Raw genomic sequence first — 20,037 nt, forward strand, 5'->3', positions numbered from 1 at the left:
ATACGAAATATTTACATAACAAGGTCGGTTCGCGCTCATGAAATTTAAATAATAGTAAACTTTGTAGGGTAAATCACTTGACTTTGTAATGGATATTTCAATAACCGTTCATCATTTTAATAGAACAATGACGGTTTGAATTAATACTGTGGTATCTTAGGTATAATTAACAACGTTTGCAGCTCTGAATTTTCGTCGCTAAAGGATATGTCCATAAAGATTGATTATAAAAAGTTAAACACGCTGGTATCTATGGATTCGGGTTACCTAAAACCGTTACTTAAACAAGTCGCCCCTATATGAACTTTTAAACGGTTATTCGTGTTAAACGTGTACATTGCATAAAACATTTACGACAACATATAACCAGTCGAACATGTCTGCGATTCTTTATAATTTTGCGTTAGTTTATCAATAATATCGTGTATATAAATTATAGTATTAAGAACTATACTTGTATTGAGCCGTTATAAATGTCGTAAAAATCTTTAATATTGAATAAACGTAAAAAGATCCTCTAATCTATCGTTAACTAGCTGTATATTATTCCGTGTTTACCAAGCGGCACGAGGAATGTTTACGTAGCTGTTTTATAGACTTTAACATGTACGGTCCGTTAATTTTCGTAAGTGGTAGCGAAATTATGGGAGGAGCCACTACGTGAAAGAACGCTCAATCAATTTGTGAACCTTTAAAATGACTAATAGATTTATTAAATGGGTAGCAGACATGGGCTTATAGTAATATTTACAGATTCTATTTAGATTTTAGAGTGGCATTACCATTTCTCACCACTAGGGGTAAATTGAACTCTTATAAACGTAACAAATAACGAACGTTACTTAATTCGTTGACCGAGGGTATTAAAGAGCATTATAGTTTCACCACCAGGGGTAAATTAAGAACATAGTGGCAGCACACACTACCCTGATTGTAACGACTGCATTATTAATGTAAGCAATGTTTAAATACTTGACCAACGAATGTTCCTGTATGTTAGTTTAATGTTGATATTTCGGTTAATATTGCAGTAAAAAGCTAAGCCTAACAAATACGTTGTCGTCAAAACTCGGACCAAAAGCTATAACTTGTTACTGAAAACATTTATACTTTCTGTTATAATCTCCCGCGTATTAATTTGGTAATAATAATGGTTAAACGTATTTTATAGCGTCATATGAAATAACGGGCGGAAATAACTTACTGGCAGGTGTTTTCGGTATTGAGTGTGGCGGCTGAAAGAGTAATTTTGGACTATTTGAGAAGCGGTATTATTGAACTATACTTGATAAGTTTAAATAAAGTTTAACATATTGGAAGAAATGCCTTTCTTCGAAGAGTACCCTTTAATAACGCTCGTCTGTTTAACTATATATTTGGTTTTTTTCTTGTGCCAGGTGTTTTGAAAACCATAACCACTAGATAGCGGTTTTTAAGTTACCGCTAGGTGACGCCAGTTACAATTTACCGCTAGGTGACGACAGTGGCCGCTACGTGACGCCGGTTACATTTTACGCGAGCTAAATTTTTAACCAGCTTTAAATACGTTAATATGCACTTTGAAACAAAAAGAATAGAGTTTTAACTAAAATTTTTCGGCAACCTTTTTAAATGTAAACGAGTTGGCAAACGCCGGCTTTTTTTACACCGGGAATAAAAATATTGTCATGTGTTTCTGTTGTGATGGTTTGGTTAACGATTGGAAAGAGGGGAATGTACCTTTACTAATTCACATCCAACGGTTCCCGAATTGCAAATTTGTTCAGGATAAAACTACGGATAACATTCCCGTGCTACGCGAAACGAACGATTTTTGGAATTTAGGACCTATGCGATCTGAATTTCTGAGATTACAGGCGTTTAAGGATTTCCCGATTGATTACATAGACGTGAGAGATTTAGCACACGCAGGTCTCTTCTACACGTATAACCAAGATTGTGTCAAATGCTTCTGTTGTGCTGGAGAGCTTTTATTTTGGGAACAGAACGATATTCCGATGGAAGAGCACGCTAAATATTACCCGAGATGTAAATTCGTTTTAAACCAGAACTGCGGTAATATACCATACGAGTATGATTCAAACCAAGCGCCCTATTCAAGCACTAACGAGAATGCTCTGGTCTATAGCTTAATTACTCATGTCATTGAAACTCTAGATCGGAAGAAATCTAGACCACTTTGTAGCATTTTATAATTTTCAATCAGAAACAATGAGAATTAAAATGTAGACTTTAAATCAAACATCGTTTTCAACATATTAAAACTGATATACGAAAAGACTATTCTGAACGCGTTGGTAAGGAAATTTTAAATGATGTACAATTAAAATAAGCTATTTTCGTACGTTACGCATCGTCGCTAGTAGTGCCTGTCCCGAGGAGGCTTCTTTGAAAATATACTTAAACTATTATTATCATGGTTCCTCGTGTATATAATTTGCTAAGTTAGACGAAACCACCTATGGACTGTGAGAAGGATAATAAAATACGCGAAAAGTAGATAAGTCCATAATTAAAAGGGATAATATAGCTAAATCCTAAACAAATTTGAAGAAATTTAAAAACTTACTAATAACTCGTACCGATAGGTCTTCGAGCAACGCGAAACTCGGATCAAATAGATCTTCGAGTAATAAACTAAATTAAAAATAAATAAAATAGCCAGAAATTCCAACGGTAGACCGGTTTCGTTCTATTTGGAACTCATCAGTACCGTGCGGGAAATCTGGCTGGCGACTATCAAATCGAAAAGAGAAACTAAGCCTAAACATTAAAAATTTCAAAACGCGTTACATATAGCAACGGAAAGCCGAAAAGGGGGGAGTGTGGTGGAGAATAGTATATACGATAAGTTAAGTAAGAAGAAACCACCTATGGACTGTGAGAAGGATAATAAAATACGCGAAAAAGTAGATAAGTCCATAATTAAAAGGGATAATATAGCTAAATCCTAAACAAATTTGAAGAAAATTAAAAACTTACTAATAACTCGTACCGATAGGTCTTCGAGCAACGCGAAACTCGGATCAAATAGATCTTCGAGTAATAAACTAAATTAAAAATAAATAAAATAGCCAGAAATTCCAACGGTAGACCGGTTTCGTTCTATTTGGAACTCATCAGTACCGTGCGGGAAATCTGGCTGGCGACTATCAAATCGAAAAGAGAAACTAAGCCTAAACATTAAAAATTTCAAAACGCGTTACATATAGCAACGGAAAGCCGAAAAGGGGGGAGTGTGGTGGAGAATAGTATATACGATAAATTAAGTTAGAAGAAACCACCTATGGACTGTGAGAAGGATAATAAAATACGCGAAAAAGTAGATAAGTCCATAATTAAAAGGGATAATATAGCTAAATCCTAAACAAATTTGAAGAAATTTAAAAACTTACTAATAACTCGTACCGATAGGTCTTCGAGCAACGCGAAACTCGGATCAAATAGATCTTCGAGTAATAAACTAAATTAAAAATAAATAAAATAGCCAGAAATTCCAACGGTAGACCGGTTTCGTTCTATTTGGAACTCATCAGTACCGTGCGGGAAATCTGGCTGGTGACTATCAAATCGAAAAGAGAAACTAAGCCTAAACATTAAAAATTTCAAAACGCGTTGGTTGCATATAGCAACGGAAAGCCGAAAAGGGGGGAGTGTGGTGGAGAATAGTATATACGATAAGTTAAGTTAGAAGAAACCACCTATGGACTGTGAGAAGGATAATAAAATACGCGAAAAAGTAGATAAGTCCATAATTAAAAGGGATAATTTAGCTAAATCCTAAACAAATTTGAAGAAATTTAAAAACTTACTAATAACTCGTACCGATAGGTCTTCGAGCAACGCGAAACTCGGATCAAATAGATCTTCGAGTAATAAACTAAATTAAAAATAAATAAAATAGCCAGAAATTCCAACGGTAGACCGGTTTCGTTCTATTTGGAACTCATCAGTACCGTGCGGGAAATCTGGCTGGCGACTATCAAATCGAAAAGAGAAACTAAGCCTAAACATTAAAAATTTCAAAACGCGTTACATATAGCAACGGAAAGCCGAAAAGGGGGGAGTGTGGTGGAGAATAGTATATACGATAAGTTAAGTTAGAAGAAACCACCTATGGACTGTGAGAAGGATAATAAAATACGCGAAAAAGTAGATAAGTCCATAATTAAAAGGGATAATATAGCTAAATCCTAAACAAATTTGAAGAAAATTAAAAACTTACTAATAACTCGTACCGATAGGTCTTCGAGCAACGCGAAACTCGGATCAAATAGATCTTCGAGTAATAAACTAAATTAAAAATAAATAAAATAGCCAGAAATTCCAACGGTAGACCGGTTTCGTTCTATTTGGAACTCATCAGTACCGTGCGGGAAATCTGGCTGGCGACTATCAAATCGAAAAGAGAAACTAAGCCTAAACATTAAAAATTTCAAAACGCGTTACATATAGCAACGGAAAGCCGAAAAGGGGGGAGTGTGGTGGAGAATAGTATATACGATAAATTAAGTTAGAAGAAACCACCTATGGACTGTGAGAAGGATAATAAAATACGCGAAAAAGTAGATAAGTCCATAATTAAAAGGGATAATATAGCTAAATCCTAAACAAATTTGAAGAAATTTAAAAACTTACTAATAACTCGTACCGATAGGTCTTCGAGCAACGCGAAACTCGGATCAAATAGATCTTCGAGTAATAAACTAAATTAAAAATAAATAAAATAGCCAGAAATTCCAACGGTAGACCGGTTTCGTTCTATTTGGAACTCATCAGTACCGTGCGGGAAATCTGGCTGGTGACTATCAAATCGAAAAGAGAAACTAAGCCTAAACATTAAAAATTTCAAAACGCGTTGGTTGCATATAGCAACGGAAAGCCGAAAAGGGGGGAGTGTGGTGGAGAATAGTATATACGATAAGTTAAGTTAGAAGAAACCACCTATGGACTGTGAGAAGGATAATAAAATACGCGAAAAAGTAGATAAGTCCATAATTAAAAGGGATAATTTAGCTAAATCCTAAACAAATTTGAAGAAATTTAAAAACTTACTAATAACTCGTACCGATAGGTCTTCGAGCAACGCGAAACTCGGATCAAATAGATCTTCGAGTAATAAACTAAATTAAAAATAAATAAAATAGCCAGAAATTCCAACGGTAGACCGGTTTCGTTCTATTTGGAACTGATCAGTACCGTGCGGGAAATCTGACTGGCGACTATCAAATCGAAAAGAGAAACTAAGCCTAAACATTAAAAATTTCAAAACGCGTTGCATATAGCAACGGAAAGCAGAAAAGGGGGGAGTTTGGTGGAGAATAGTATATACGATAAGTTAAGTTAGAAGAAACCACCTATGGACTGTGAGAAGGATAATAAAATACGCGAAAAAGTAGATAAGTCCATAATTAAAAGGGATAATATAGCTAAATCCTAAACAAATTTGAAGAATTTTAAAAACTTACTAATAACTCGTACCGATAGGTCTTCGAGCAACGCGAAACTCGGATCAAATAGATCTTCGAGTAATAAACTAAATTAAAAATAAATAAAATAGCCAGAAATTCCAACGGTAGACCGGTTTCGTTCTATTTGGAACTCATCAGTACCGTGCGGGAAATCTGGCTGGCGACTATCAAATCGAAAAGAGAAACTAAGCCTAAACATTAAAAATTTCAAAACGCGTTACATATAGCAACGGAAAGCCGAAAAGGGGGGAGTGTGGTGGAGAATAGTATATACGATAAGTTAAGTTAGAAGAAACCACCTATGGACTGTGAGAAGGATAATAAAATACGCGAAAAAGTAGATAAGTCCATAATTAAAAGGGATAATATAGCTAAATCCTAAACAAATTTGAAGAAAATTAAAAACTTACTAATAACTCGTACCGATAGGTCTTCGAGCAACGCGAAACTCGGATCAAATAGATCTTCGAGTAATAAACTAAATTAAAAATAAATAAAATAGCCAGAAATTCCAACGGTAGACCGGTTTCGTTCTATTTGGAACTCATCAGTACCGTGCGGGAAATCTGGCTGGCGACTATCAAATCGAAAAGAGAAACTAAGCCTAAACATTAAAAATTTCAAAACGCGTTACATATAGCAACGGAAAGCCGAAAAGAGGGGAGTGTGGTGGAGAATAGTATATACGATAAATTAAGTTAGAAGAAACCACCTATGGACTGTGAGAAGGATAATAAAATACGCGAAAAAGTAGATAAGTCCATAATTAAAAGGGATAATATAGCTAAATCCTAAACAAATTTGAAGAAATTTAAAAACTTACTAATAACTCGTACCGATAGGTCTTCGAGCAACGCGAAACTCGGATCAAATAGATCTTCGAGTAATAAACTAAATTAAAAATAAATAAAATAGCCAGAAATTCCAACGGTAGACCGGTTTCGTTCTATTTGGAACTCATCAGTACCGTGCGGGAAATCTGGCTGGTGACTATCAAATCGAAAAGAGAAACTAAGCCTAAACATTAAAAATTTCAAAACGCGTTGGTTGCATATAGCAACGGAAAGCCGAAAAGGGGGGAGTGTGGTGGAGAATAGTATATACGATAAGTTAAGTTAGAAGAAACCACCTATGGACTGTGAGAAGGATAATAAAATACGCGAAAAAGTAGATAAGTCCATAATTAAAAGGGATAATTTAGCTAAATCCTAAACAAATTTGAAGAAATTTAAAAACTTACTAATAACTCGTACCGATAGGTCTTCGAGCAACGCGAAACTCGGATCAAATAGATCTTCGAGTAATAAACTAAATTAAAAATAAATAAAATAGCCAGAAATTCCAACGGTAGACCGGTTTCGTTCTATTTGGAACTGATCAGTACCGTGCGGGAAATCTGGCTGGCGACTATCAAATCGAAAAGAGAAACTAAGCCTAAACATTAAAAATTTCAAAACGCGTTGCATATAGCAACGGAAAGCAGAAAAGGGGGGAGTGTGGTGGAGAATAGTATATACGATAAGTTAAGTTAGAAGAAACCACCTATGGACTGTGAGAAGGATAATAAAATACGCGAAAAAGTAGATAAGTCCATAATTAAAAGGGATAATATAGCTAAATCCTAAACAAATTTGAAGAATTTTAAAAACTTACTAATAACTCGTACCGATAGGTCTTCGAGCAACGCGAAACTCGGATCAAATAGATCTTCGAGTAATAAACTAAATTAAAAATAAATAAAATAGCCAGAAATTCCAACGGTAGACCGGTTTCGTTCTATTTGGAACTCATCAGTACCGTGCGGGAAATCTGGCTGGCGACTATCAAATCGAAAAGAGAAACTAAGCCTAAACATTAAAAATTTCAAAACGCGTTGGTTGCATATAGCAACGGAAAGCCGAAAAGGGGGGAGTGTGGTGGAGAATAGTATATACGATAAGTTAAGTTAGAAGAAACCACCTATGGACTGTGAGAAGGATAATAAAATACGCGAAAAAGTAGATAAGTCCATAATTAAAAGGGATAATTTAGCTAAATCCTAAACAAATTTGAAGAAATTTAAAAACTTACTAATAACTCGTACCGATAGGTCTTCGAGCAACGCGAAACTCGGATCAAATAGATCTTCGAGTAATAAACTAAATTAAAAATAAATAAAATAGCCAGAAATTCCAACGGTAGACCGGTTTCGTTCTATTTGGAACTCATCAGTACCGTGCGGGAAATCTGGCTGGCGACTATCAAATCGAAAAGAGAAACTAAGCCTAAACATTAAAAATTTCAAAACGCGTTGGTTGCATATAGCAACGGAAAGCCGAAAAGGGGGGAGTGTGGTGGAGAATAGTATATACGATAAGTTAAGTTAGAAGAAACCACCTATGGACTGTGAGAAGGATAATAAAATACGCGAAAAAGTAATTAAGTCTATAATTAAAAGGGATAATTTAGCTAAATCCTAAACAAATTTGAAGAAATTTAAAAACTTATCGGTACGAGTTATTAGTAAGTTTTTAAATTTCTTCAAATTTGTTTAGGATTTAGCTATATTATCCCTTTTAATTATGGACTTATCTACTTTTTTGCGTATTTTATTATCCTTCTCACAGTCCATAGGTGGTTTCTTCTAACTTAACTTATCGTATATACTATTCTCCACCACACTCCCCCCTTTTCGGCTTTCCATTGCTATATGCAACGCGTTTTGAAAATTTTAATGTTTAGGCTTAGTTTCTCTTTTCGATTTGATAGTCGCCAGCCAGATTTCCCGCACGGTACTGATGAGTTCCAAATAGAAGGAAACCGGTCTACCGTTGGAATTTCTGGCTATTTTATTTATTTTAATTTAGTTTATTACTCGAAGATCTATTTGATCCGAGTTTCGCGTTGCTCGAAGACCTATCGGTACGAGTTATTAGTAAGTTTTTAAATTTCTTCAAATTTGTTTAGGATTTAGCTATATTATCCCTTTTAATTATGGACTTATCTACTTTTTCGCGTATTTTATTATATAATTTGCTAGTGTACACTAATTTTTCATATGGTATAATAACAAAGAACACATTTACTAATTAAAAATTTATTTATAAACTGTTTTTCAAATATATTACATCATTTAAACAATGATCAATCAAATCCCTTACGTCAAATGGACAATAACCTATAAATTGTTCCAAAAAATCTTTTTCCACTTGGTGGTCCTGAGAAATACGAAAGAAGGCGTAAATTTCTATAAAGGCACAGGGAATTTGTCGCTTCTGTAATGGTTTATAAACCGCTTGAAATTTCGAAAAATTGTCGACCAAAACACTAAACATTAGGTCTATAACCGGTTCGCTTTGTTTTAACAGACTTAACTGTTCATCTATACACACTTTAATTTCATTTAAAGCTAGCACTTGCGCTCTACTAAGTGATAGAATGGCTGATAAGTTTATTTCGTATTCCAAATATTTTTGAGTAAACGCCATTAAATTCCATGAAAATCTTCCTCCCGAACAAGAAACTTCGAAATTGTGTTCTAAAGTACAATCGGAATAAGGTTCGACGGTCGGAATTGGCAGATAAATCTTTTTTTATTGTTGTTGAGTTTAGATTTTCAATGACTGAAGACCATTATTTTGTAAGGGCGTCCCATGTTTCTTAGGAAATGTCCGTACTTTGGGCTCCATTAGAAATATAAATACCTGGCTCTTTGTTAAATATTGATACGGTCACTACCAATCTAGTGGGCGATTGTAACGTCAGAGAAAGTAAAATAAAATACGTGTTAAATAAAATTAGAGTTTAAAAAAGTTTTTAACATACCCTTTTTAAAGGCCATTGCATGAATAATCCACTTTTTGTTATCGAATCAATTCAACTATAACATTTAGTCCTTGTACAAAACGTGCAGGAATTTTTTAATAGCTCGCGGCCTAGCTTCCTCGGCAAAAAACTTTCTCTTTCAGCGAAACTCTCTCTCTCTCTCTCGACGTCGCGCTTTTCGGGGAACCTCGCTTCTTCGGCGAAACACTATCTCTCTGCGCTTTCGGGGAATCTCGGTGAAACGCTCTCTCTCCACGGCGGTGTGGCGCGCGTTTTTCTCTCACGCCGAGATAACCAGCTGGTGAAACTCCGCCTGAATGAGGGAGGCGTGTAAATTTATACCAAACGCTTTTGGGCCAAGTCCTCCTGCATATTTTTTAAAAATGTTAAATAATTACACATTTAAAATTAAGTGATACGTAACAATAAGTTTGCCTCTTTTTGATCAGTGTGTTGCTTTATTTTAATACAACCTATTATACAATTTTTTATAAATTTTTTGTACAATTTTTTAAACAATTTTTTATACATTTTTTGTACAATTTTTTAAACAATTTTTTATACAATTTTTATACAATTTTTTACAAAACGTGTTAAAAGATAAATTTTAACTCGGAACCTAGAAATGGAAAATGGTATTAGAATTGTAATTATTTTTTCGGAACGTAATGTTTTACCTCCTTCTACGACGATAGTGATTCCCGGAGCTGTAATTAATATTTAAAATTAAAAATGAGAAACATGATAGTTTTGTTTTATAATTACCATTTCGAAGATCAAGCTCCCTAGGTTTGTTCGCTGGAGGTTCCGTGTTTTTCGGAGATGTGGCTGGTGGCGATTCGGTCGGGTCGTCCTGTTTCTCGGGATATATTTCTAGGGGATTACCCTCTATACTTTTTACATAAGCGGCCACTTGCCTCGCCTTTTCATAGGCGCACACATTTCTGTAAAATAAGAAATACTATATATTTTCCCTGACAAAAGATGGTGGTCATTGATTCATACCGCGTATGGTCGTTGTTAAAATGGTGGCTAAATTCTCCCGGCTGTAGCTCTAATGCGGGGAAATTAGGACACTCGAATCTCGTGGCCACAATTATTCGATCTAAGTCGATAAAGTTTCCCAGGTACTCTTTCGTTTGCCTTTCTTTGACAATAACGTATTCGGCCAGTCGCGTTATATTTAAGATATGTCGATCGACGGCCTCGATATCGTATTGTCCCTGAGCCCTGGGAAGCGTATTGACATGGTTGCTAAACGCGTTCATTTTGCGGTTTGCATCCCCCGAATAATTTTAAGCAGCCGGTGTTCGAAAAACAATGAGGTCTTCGCGACCATCTGAAGTTTTGTATCCAATCTGTAAGATTTATATGGAACTTTAAATATAATAATAATAATAATCAACTAGGCTAATACCAAGGCACCACCATAGGCCGAAGTCATCAAACGACTTTTGAAGCCATTAATTTAGGTGGCCGGGTTACACGCCCTGCCAACAGCTCCCTACACTAACTATTACAATAAATACTATACTAATTACTATATAAAACTTTAAAAAATTACCTCTTTTACTAAAAATCGTTTTAATGACGTATATTTATTTTTAGGCCAAATCATGGCAAAAAGAATGTGTACGGCTACAAACGATTCCCTTGAAGAAATAACTAAGTATTTGTAACAATAAAAAAACACCTATAGAAACTTACATTTTTGTTACTCCGGGAAGGCTCACTAGGGTCAGGATTCCTAGATTCGGGCGACTTAAGGATATATATACTACCTAGGGGGACGCGTTGGAAACTCTAGCAGCTGTTTCTATTTCGTTGCAAACCATTTTGGTTTAATTTTTGTAACGGTTTTAATGTGCAGGTGGTTAATTTTATTAAGCTAACGTAATTGAAAGTATACATGTAACTACTCTGACATTTTATAACCCCTAGCGGGACGCCTTGGAAACTCTAGCAGCTGTTTCTATTTCGTTGCAAACCATTTTGGTTTAATTTTCGTAACGGGTTTTAAGAATAATGTGCAGGTGGTTAATTTTATTAAGCTAACGTAATTGAAAGTGTACATGTAACTACTCTGACATTTTATAACCCCTAGCGGGACGCCTTGGAAACTCTAGCAGCTGTTTCTATTTCGTTGCAAACCATTTTGGTTTAATTTTCGTAACGGGTTTTAATAATAATGTGCAGGTGGTTAATTTTATTAAGCTAACGTAACTGAAAGTGTAAATGTAACTACTCTGACATTTTATAACCCCTAGCGGGACGCCTTGGAAACTCTAGCAGCTGTTTCTATTTCGTTGCAAACCATTTTGGTTTAATTTTCGTAACGGGTTTTAAGAATAATGTGCAGGTGGTTAATTTTATTAAGCTAACGTAACTGAAAGTGTAAATGTAACTACTCTGACATTTTATAACCCCTAGCGGGACGCGTTGGAAACTCTAGCAGCTGTTTCTATTTCGTTGCAAACCATTTTGGTTTAATTTTCGTAACGGGTTTTAAGAATAATGTGCAGGTGGTTAATTTTATTAAGCTAACGTAACCGAAAGTATAATGTAACTACTCTGACATTTTATAACCCCTAGCGGGACGCGTTGGAAACTAGCAGCTATTTCTATTTCGTTGCAAACCATTTTGGTTTAATTTTCGTAACGGGGTTTTAAGAATAATGTGCAGGTGGTTAATTTTATTAAGCTAACGTAACTGAAAGTGTAAATGTAACATTCGACCACTTGTTTAAAAATGAAAAAGATGGCGGCGTTATCCAAGCAATTACCAAACTCGCGATCACACTTTGAAATAAAAATGGATATTTTACTATCGCCGTCGCTATGAATGTACCTAATTCGTCGCCTTTAAGTACCCAGTATTTCCAAAAGCATTTCGTGACTCCATTGGAAAATCCATTTCGAGATTTAGTTTCAGTTTTTTCAATTCTGTAGGCTTCCTTCAGCTTTCAACTTTTTTCAACAGATCACGTGATATAAACTACGTCACAAGTCGTGAAATAATTTTCATAGATGCGTTGTTGTTTTCATAAGCCAGCCGCTATGGGAAAGATAAAGATGTCTGCGCTTAGGGTACCAAAGAAATGCTGGATATGTGAGGAACGATACCAGTCCGTGAGAGGTTTCAAACAACATTTAATGACTCATTTATCTTGTAATAAAATAAAAGAAGAATCGGATCTGGCGTGTGATTGTGAGGCGAGTGAATCTCTCCATTTTACCGAGCAAGAGGAAATGTCAGATGATAAAATTATCGATTATCTTAACGAACTTATTGTGGCATGTAAATAGCGCGATGAAAGAATTGAATCATACGAGTCAACAAATGTAACGTGGTTTTTCCCGCCGAATTCAAATTGCCGACTGAAAAGCAAATGGAAGCTCCGATTTATTTTCAAGAATATTGTAAAACTAATCAAATTCCTAATATTAAAACCGGTGTAAAGAAATTGTGAATAAACGTTCTTTCTATTGAATTCATTGTTATTTTTTAATAACATTTTAAGGGGACCGTATAAAGTACTTTTTAATTAAAGTAAACAAACAATGATTTTTAGAACACTTACAGTTTAACACTTAAAATTTAATGTAAAGGCGGTATTCAAAAACTCGGATACATATTTTTTACATTGATACTTTATTATAATATTTTTCGTAACACTTTGAAATTAAAAATATGTTTACGACTTTTGTAATATTGTTACATTTCCAACTTGGCATCCTCGAATAAATGGACACAATGGAATTGAACGGCAATGAACTATTAACGGTATGTCTTTATCTTTCCATTCCTCAACCACTAGTCCGCAAAAAGGACATTTGACACTCGAGTCGTTCTTGAGCGAATAAAATCCCCAGGCGGCCAAGTCTTCGGTTCCATATTTAACCCAGTTTTTAAAACTTAATAATCTTTCTTGTTCCGAAGACATTTTTAAAGACTCGTAAGAATGCTCCTTTATTATCGTAGGGAGGACACTTTCAAGTTCTATTCTCGCTGCTATATATTCCGCTTGAAGTTTTCGTTTCTTTTTTTTCAATATATTTATACTTTTTAATAGTTCCGTACACGGTTCGTTATTTTCCTTATCACTCATTATCCGACTGTCGTTAAATTTTGTTCCGTAAAATGAAATATGTAATTCTTGCTTTGTAGGGTTCACCCTACACTCGTTACCGAAAACACCTGCTTGTAAGTTATTTCCACCCGTTATTTCATATGACGCTATAAAATACGTTAAACCATTCTTACCAAGTTAATACGCGGGATATTATAACAGAAAGTATAAATGTTTTCGGTAACAAGTTATATCTTTCGGTCCGAGTTTTGACGACAATGTATTTGTTTGCCTTAGCTTTTTACTGCATTATTAACCGAAATATCAACATTAAACTAACATACAGGAACATTCGTTGGTCAAGTATTTAAACATTGCTTACATTAATAATGCAGTCGTTACAATCAGGGTAGTGTGTGCTGCCACTAAGTTCTTAATTTACCCCTGGTTGTGAAACTATAATGCTCTTTAATACCCTCGGTCAACGAATTAAGTAACGTTACGTTTATAAGAGTTCAATTTACCCCTGGTAGTGAGAAATGGCAATGCCACTCTAAAATCTAAATAGAATCTGTAAATATTACTATAAGCCTGTTAAAACACATTTCTCATGTATTCTATATTGTTGATCAGTGTATATTTATGTATATAACCCTTTTAATTCATTTGCAAATACATGTTTCGAGCCTTTAAATTTTTTGTAAGTACGTGTATAAAAAATATTCGGGTTTTTTTGTTTATTAAGCGCGCGATTTGACGTTGGATTTTTTCTGTGTGATTTTCGAGACGCGCGCTGGGTCTAACGGTAAAAAAAGTCTGTTAGACGTTTTTGAAATAAAGTTGTTGTCTTTTTCGTTTTAAACCGGATGGTTGTTGGTTTTTTTGTCCTGCTGATAGTCGAATTCTTTTCGGTTCCACAAACCTTTAGATATTTCAGTACTGATAGTCGAGATTTTATATTATTTTGGTGCCGAAACCCGGGAAAGCCCCTGAATTCTGGTACATACAGAAGGTTAAATATCGGTAGCATTGTAGAGAAGACACCGCATTTCACTGAAACTACGCAACGGTTACGAAATGGATGATTTTGCAATCATTAAGAGCAGAAGGACAGCTACGAAGAGAGCCGCAACAAAGATCAAGAACTTCCTGGAACCGGAACTGGATAAAGACGAGCCCGATGTTCACAAAATCGAAGGATACGTCAGGGTGTTGGATCAAAAGTCAGCAATGCTAAAAGGGTACGAAGCCGATCTAATGCAATTATTTGAAACCCAAGACGAGTTAGAGGCAGATCTCGCCACGTCCCAAGAATACATCGATGAACTGGAAGTCATGACTATACGAGCGAGAAGTTTACTAGACAGACGTAGGAGGGAGGCCCGTACAGCACGTCGCTTGGAAGATCCCAATAGTAGCGAATCGGACGATGATATCCTCGGGAACAGAGCACGTAGGAATAGAAACAACGCACCAATCGCACCAACGGTCAAACTACCCAAGTTAGAAATTCGTCATTTCAACGGAACAATCTGCCAATGGCAATCATTCTGGACCCACTTTGAGAACATCATTCACAACTCCGAGGCTATAACGAAGACAGACAAGTATAGTTACTTACTATCGTATTTGGAGGGACCCGCACTACGAGCAATCGAAGGTTTATCACTATCTGATGCCAACTACGACAACGCAATCGCGGTACTACGAGAGAGATTTGGACGGAAAGACATTATTATTAGCGAACACATGAACACTCTTCTAAATCTCCCAGTTGTGAGAAGAGCTAACGACATTTCTGGCCTTAGAAAACTGTACGATACTTGCCGCGTGCAAGTACGGAGTCTCGAGTCTCTTGGAGTAATGGATCAGTCTTACGGAAATCTCTTATGCCCCATAATTACACAACGACTACCTGAAGACATTACGTTGGCCTTCAGTCGACAGCATTCGGATGACCAGTTGAAAATTGAAGATTTACTGAAGTTTCTTCAAAAGGAAATCGCAAGCAGAGAACGAGCCCTAGTTTTAGGAAAATCATCTGAAACAGATAAACTAATGTATTCGCAACCTACGCATTCGCAACCTACGCATTCGCAACCTTCACATTCGCAACCTTCGCATTATCGCAGTTTTCGCCGAGAAAACAAATACAATTGCAACCCTTCTAGTGCTGCAGCCTTAACTATGGGAATTAGAACTAGACCCTGTCTCTATTGCGAACAAACGAACCACACCACAACTGACTGCGAGAAGATATCACTTCGAGAAAAAAAGAACGTACTAATTCGCAAGAAACGTTGTTTTATATGCTTGAGAGAAAACCACCAAGCTAGAGATTGCAGAGTAAACAGTAGAGGTTGCGGGAAATGCAACCGTCGTCACCACACGAGCCTCTGTGATCAAGCTGAGTATAACGCGGAACAATCACGGACGCAAAGTGATTCCAAACCACCGTCGCAACAAGATATAACTAAACCTAAAGAAGTGGCCCAAATGTCAGCTGGAATAACGGGTAGTCGAAACGAAGTCGTTTTACTACAGACAGCTCTAGCCCTAGCGCAGAAACCAGGAGATAAAAAGGAAGTGGTAGTGCGTTGCCTTCTCGACAATGGAAGCCACGTTACCTTTGTAAAGGAGAGTGTTTCGAGACAGCTTGGACTTGAGGTCGTTAGAGAAGAATATCTGAATTTGAACAGTTTCGGTAGCGCAAAACCAGAGACAGTGAAGAGAAGGAGAGTACGTTTGCAATTGAAAAACCGTCACGATCCGAGACAAAACGTGAAAATCGAAGCTTACGAAGCCCCCGAAATCTGTGGTTCGGTCTTCTCGGTACCAGGAACTGAGCTAGCTGAAGAATTTAGAAGTCGAGGATTTTTACTGGCAGACGAAATATCAGGGAATGTCGAAGCTAGTAATTCGCACGCTATTGATGTATTAATCGGAGGCGATTTTCTATGGGCAGTGGCGAGTGGTCGATCCGAACGCTTCGGAAGTTTCTTAATCGCAATGGAAACTACATTTGGTTGGACGTTACAAGGTCCGGTAGAAGTTGCCTCTCGCGCAATTGGGATTAATACCGTCGCAATTATGACCGTTACCGCTGAAAATAAACAAAACGAAGAGCTTTCGACTCAGCTTCGCAAATTCTGGGAGTTGGAGTCATTCGGACTTTCGAAAACTGACGCCGAATCCTATTCTCAAAAGGATATTTTAGAAACGTTTGAAAACACTACGACCTACGCAAACGGTCGCTATACCGTCGCATTACCGTGGATACCAGATACGTCGCGTCTCGCGAGTAATCACGCAGTCGCCACAAAACGCACGTCGAATTTATTGTACAAACTTCGCGAGGAACCTCGCATTTTAAAAGAATACAACGCCATCATGAAGGAGCAACTTGAAAATGGAATTATTGAAGAAGTGAAACCTACGATGAAAAAAGGAAAGCGCATTTATTACATGCCACATCGGGCTGTAATCAGAGAGACTAGTACAACCACTAAAACCCGCATTGTTTACGACGCTTCATCTCACGCGTCCGAAGTTGCATCGTTGAACGACTGTCTCGAAGTTGGAACGAATTTGAACCCTAATTTATATGACATTCTCATACGATTTCGTGAACGGAGGGTCGCCTTTACCGGGGACATTGCCAAAGCGTTCCTTCAAATTGAAGTGAGAGAGGAAGATCGCGACGCGTTGAGATTTTTGTGGGTTGATGTCGAGAACCCTCTAACGACTATGAGCCTAAGAACCTACAGATTTATGCGAGTACCATTTGGCGTAACATCTAGTCCGTATTTGCTAGCGGCAACGATAAGAACGCACGCGAAAAAATACAAAGAAACAAAATTGGAAATCAGTAAGATTTTAGACGATTCCTTATACGTGGATGACCTTCTGTCTGGCGCAGACACCGTTGAAAAAGCCCATCAGCTGATAGTCGAATCGCGGGAAGTAATGAGCGAAGCTGGAATGTGTCTCAGGAAGTGGCAATCTAATTCTTCCGAATTAAAACAACTTTTAAACGAAACCAACGGCGAAAAAACGCAAATTGAAGAGCCAGCCATTTTTACGCAATTAAAGGTCCTTGGACTTTCATGGGACAGTACGAAAGACAAACTTATTTACGACATTAAAGAACTCTTGGATTTTGTAAAGAATCGGTCTAGTACTAAGCGATGGGTAGTTAAATCAGTCGCGAAGATCTTCGACCCACTCGGATTCTTGTCACCGTTTGTAGTTCGAGCGAAAATTCTCTTTCAACAGCTTTGGGAGAAAGGAATAGGTTGGGACGATACCCTTCCTGAGGACTTAAAGGACACATTTGATTCATGGTGCTCCGAATTAAAAGATTTGAGAGAAATTAAAATCGAAAGGTATTATTTCAATGGAGTTGAAGAATTGGATACCGCAAACGTCGAACTACACTGTTTTACGGACGCAAGCCAGAAAGCCTACGCGACCGTAGTTTACCTTCGGTATAAGAGCGTAGATGGAGAAAATAAATCAACTTTGATCACGTCGAAATCTAGAGTAGCCCCGTTGAAGAAACTTTCCCTACCAAGACTCGAGTTGATGGGAGCAGCATTAGGCGCGGAACTAACTAACAACCTCACCAATATATTTGAAAGGAAACCAACTAAAATATTTATGTGGACAGACTCGCAAATTGTTCTTGGATGGATAAAAGGAACGGCTTCAAGATGGAAACCGTTTGTTGAAAATAGAGTTCGCACTATCCAAACACTGTCGGATCCAATGAATTGGCGTTATTGTAGAAGTGCGGAAAACCCCGCTGATCTCCCAACAAGAGGTCGGAAGTTGAAGGATCTAGCAGAAGATGAATTTTGGTGGAATGGTCCCAAATTTATTCACGAAGAACCTGTGTCCCGAGAAATTATCGCTACCAATGATGACGTAACCGAAGAACCGCGAGAAGAGTTACGCGGCGCTTTTCAGGTTCTCGCAGTTTTAAATCAACCAGAACGCAATTTACCTATCGATATTAAAATGTATCGCACACTAAAAACTTTACACCGCGTAACCGCCTGGATATTTCGCTTTAATCATAACTGCCGCTACAAAAACAATGCTAAACGAACTGGAGAACTAACAGCCGAAGAAATTCAGCAAGCGGAAACTTACTGGATTAAAAATACCCAAAAGGAACAATTTCCCGAAGAAGTGGATCGCCTAACGAAACAATTGCCAATCAACAAAGATTCGAAAATTAGAACGCTGAATCCTAAACTGGACAGAAATGGGCTAATCCGCGTAAATAGCAGAATTTATGGAAGTGGTCTATCCTATGAAGAAACGAACCCGTGGATTCTCGCACCGAATCACCCTTACACCACGCTTTTAGTGAAACACTCGCACGAAAAAGTAATGCACGCCGGGATGACCAGTACGACAGTCGCCATACGGGAAAGATTTTGGATAATTAAAAACCGGAGATTCGTGCAGTATGTTCTGAAATCATGTACCATTTGCCAATTCTTTCGCGCAAAGCCGTCGCAAGCTATCATGGGACCCCTACTGGAACTACGCACTACACAAGCTCCGCCATTCGAGGTTAGCGGAATGGATTTCGCTGGACCGTTATACTGCCGCGACGGCCAGAAAGTTTACACCGCTTTATTTACTTGCGCAGTAACTCGAGCAGTACATTTGGAACTGGTTTCAAACCAAACTACCGAGAACTTTCTACTTGCCTTCAGACGTTTTGTAGCGCGTAGAGGACTACCGAAACGCATTATGTCTGATAACGCGAAAACATACAAACGCGCGAAAGACGAATTAAGCGAATTATTTAAGAACATCGCGAGTCCCGAAGTTGAACAATTTTTTGCAAATCATCAAATACGTTGGGTATTTATCGCAGACAGAGCCGCCTGGTGGGGTGGTTTTTGGGAAAAGCTCGTATCATCGGTGAAGAAAGCCCTACGCAAAGTGCTTGGACGCGCGAAACTGGCGCACGAAGAACTGGAAACCATTCTCACGGAAGCCGAAGCGGCTATCAACAGTAGGCCGATCACAACGCTATCAGAGGATCCCAGTGAGCCACGGCCACTCACCCCCGCGCATTTTTTATTGGGAGATCGAGCAACGAGTTTACCATCGAGAAGCTTCTCTGGAGATATCGCGGCGTCAGTTACCAGATCTGATTTAACTCGTAGATTGAAGTATCGCCAGACCATAATTGACGGATTCTGGCGCAGATGGAACAAGGAGTATCTACTTCAGCTGAGATCAGCGCACCATCGCACACCGAACAAACCAACGCAACCACTGAAGGAAGGGGACGTCGTCATCATTGCCGAAGACAAGACACCAAGGCTATGTTGGAGAATGGGAGTTGTTGACGAAACCTTTGCGGGAAGCGATGGACACAGTCGTTCATGTATGGTGAGATTGGCGAATAGGACACGACTCCGTAGACCAATCCAACTACTGCATAAATTAGAACTTTAATTAACCTTGCTATTGAACTGTCAAGTTCAACTGGGGGGAATATGTTAAAACACATTTCTCATGTATTCTATATTGTTGATCAGTGTATATTTATGTATATAACCCTTTTAATTCATTTGCAAATACATGTTTCGAGCCTTTAAATTTTTTGTAAGTACGTGTATAAAAAATATTCGGGTTTTTTTGTTTATTAAGCGCGCGATTTGACG

At 37.5% G+C, this 20,037-nt stretch overlaps 2 protein-coding genes across 2 annotated transcripts; both read left to right on the forward strand.

Annotated features, from left to right (window-relative positions):
• The first annotated feature begins 1,667 nt into the window (after nt 1–1,667).
• On the forward strand, nt 1,668–2,195 carry LOC149945834 (baculoviral IAP repeat-containing protein 7-B-like). The gene has a single exon (XM_090176740.1). The coding sequence runs from the start codon at nt 1,668–1,670 to the stop codon at nt 2,193–2,195; it is 528 nt and encodes a 175-aa protein (XP_090032866.1).
• Nucleotides 2,196–14,422: 12,227 nt separating this feature from the next.
• LOC149945835 (uncharacterized) lies at nt 14,423–19,828 on the forward strand. Its single transcript, XM_090176741.1, has one exon. The coding sequence runs from the start codon at nt 14,423–14,425 to the stop codon at nt 19,826–19,828; it is 5,406 nt and encodes a 1,801-aa protein (XP_090032867.1).
• Nucleotides 19,829–20,037: the final 209 nt, after the last annotated feature.

Source organism: Leiobunum rupestre, chromosome 5 (genome assembly GCF_980474605.1).
Source record: "Leiobunum rupestre chromosome 5, qqLeiRupe1.1.hap1, whole genome shotgun sequence".
Lineage (NCBI taxonomy): Eukaryota > Metazoa > Arthropoda > Arachnida > Opiliones > Sclerosomatidae > Leiobunum > Leiobunum rupestre.

Bases quoted from the DNA above. Each gene is read 5' to 3' on its own strand.
- LOC149945834 (XM_090176740.1), top strand. From the start codon at position 1,668: ATGTGTTTCTGTTGTGATGGTTTGGTTAACGATTGGAAAGAGGGGAAT.
- LOC149945835 (XM_090176741.1), top strand. From the start codon at position 14,423: ATGGATGATTTTGCAATCATTAAGAGCAGAAGGACAGCTACGAAGAGA.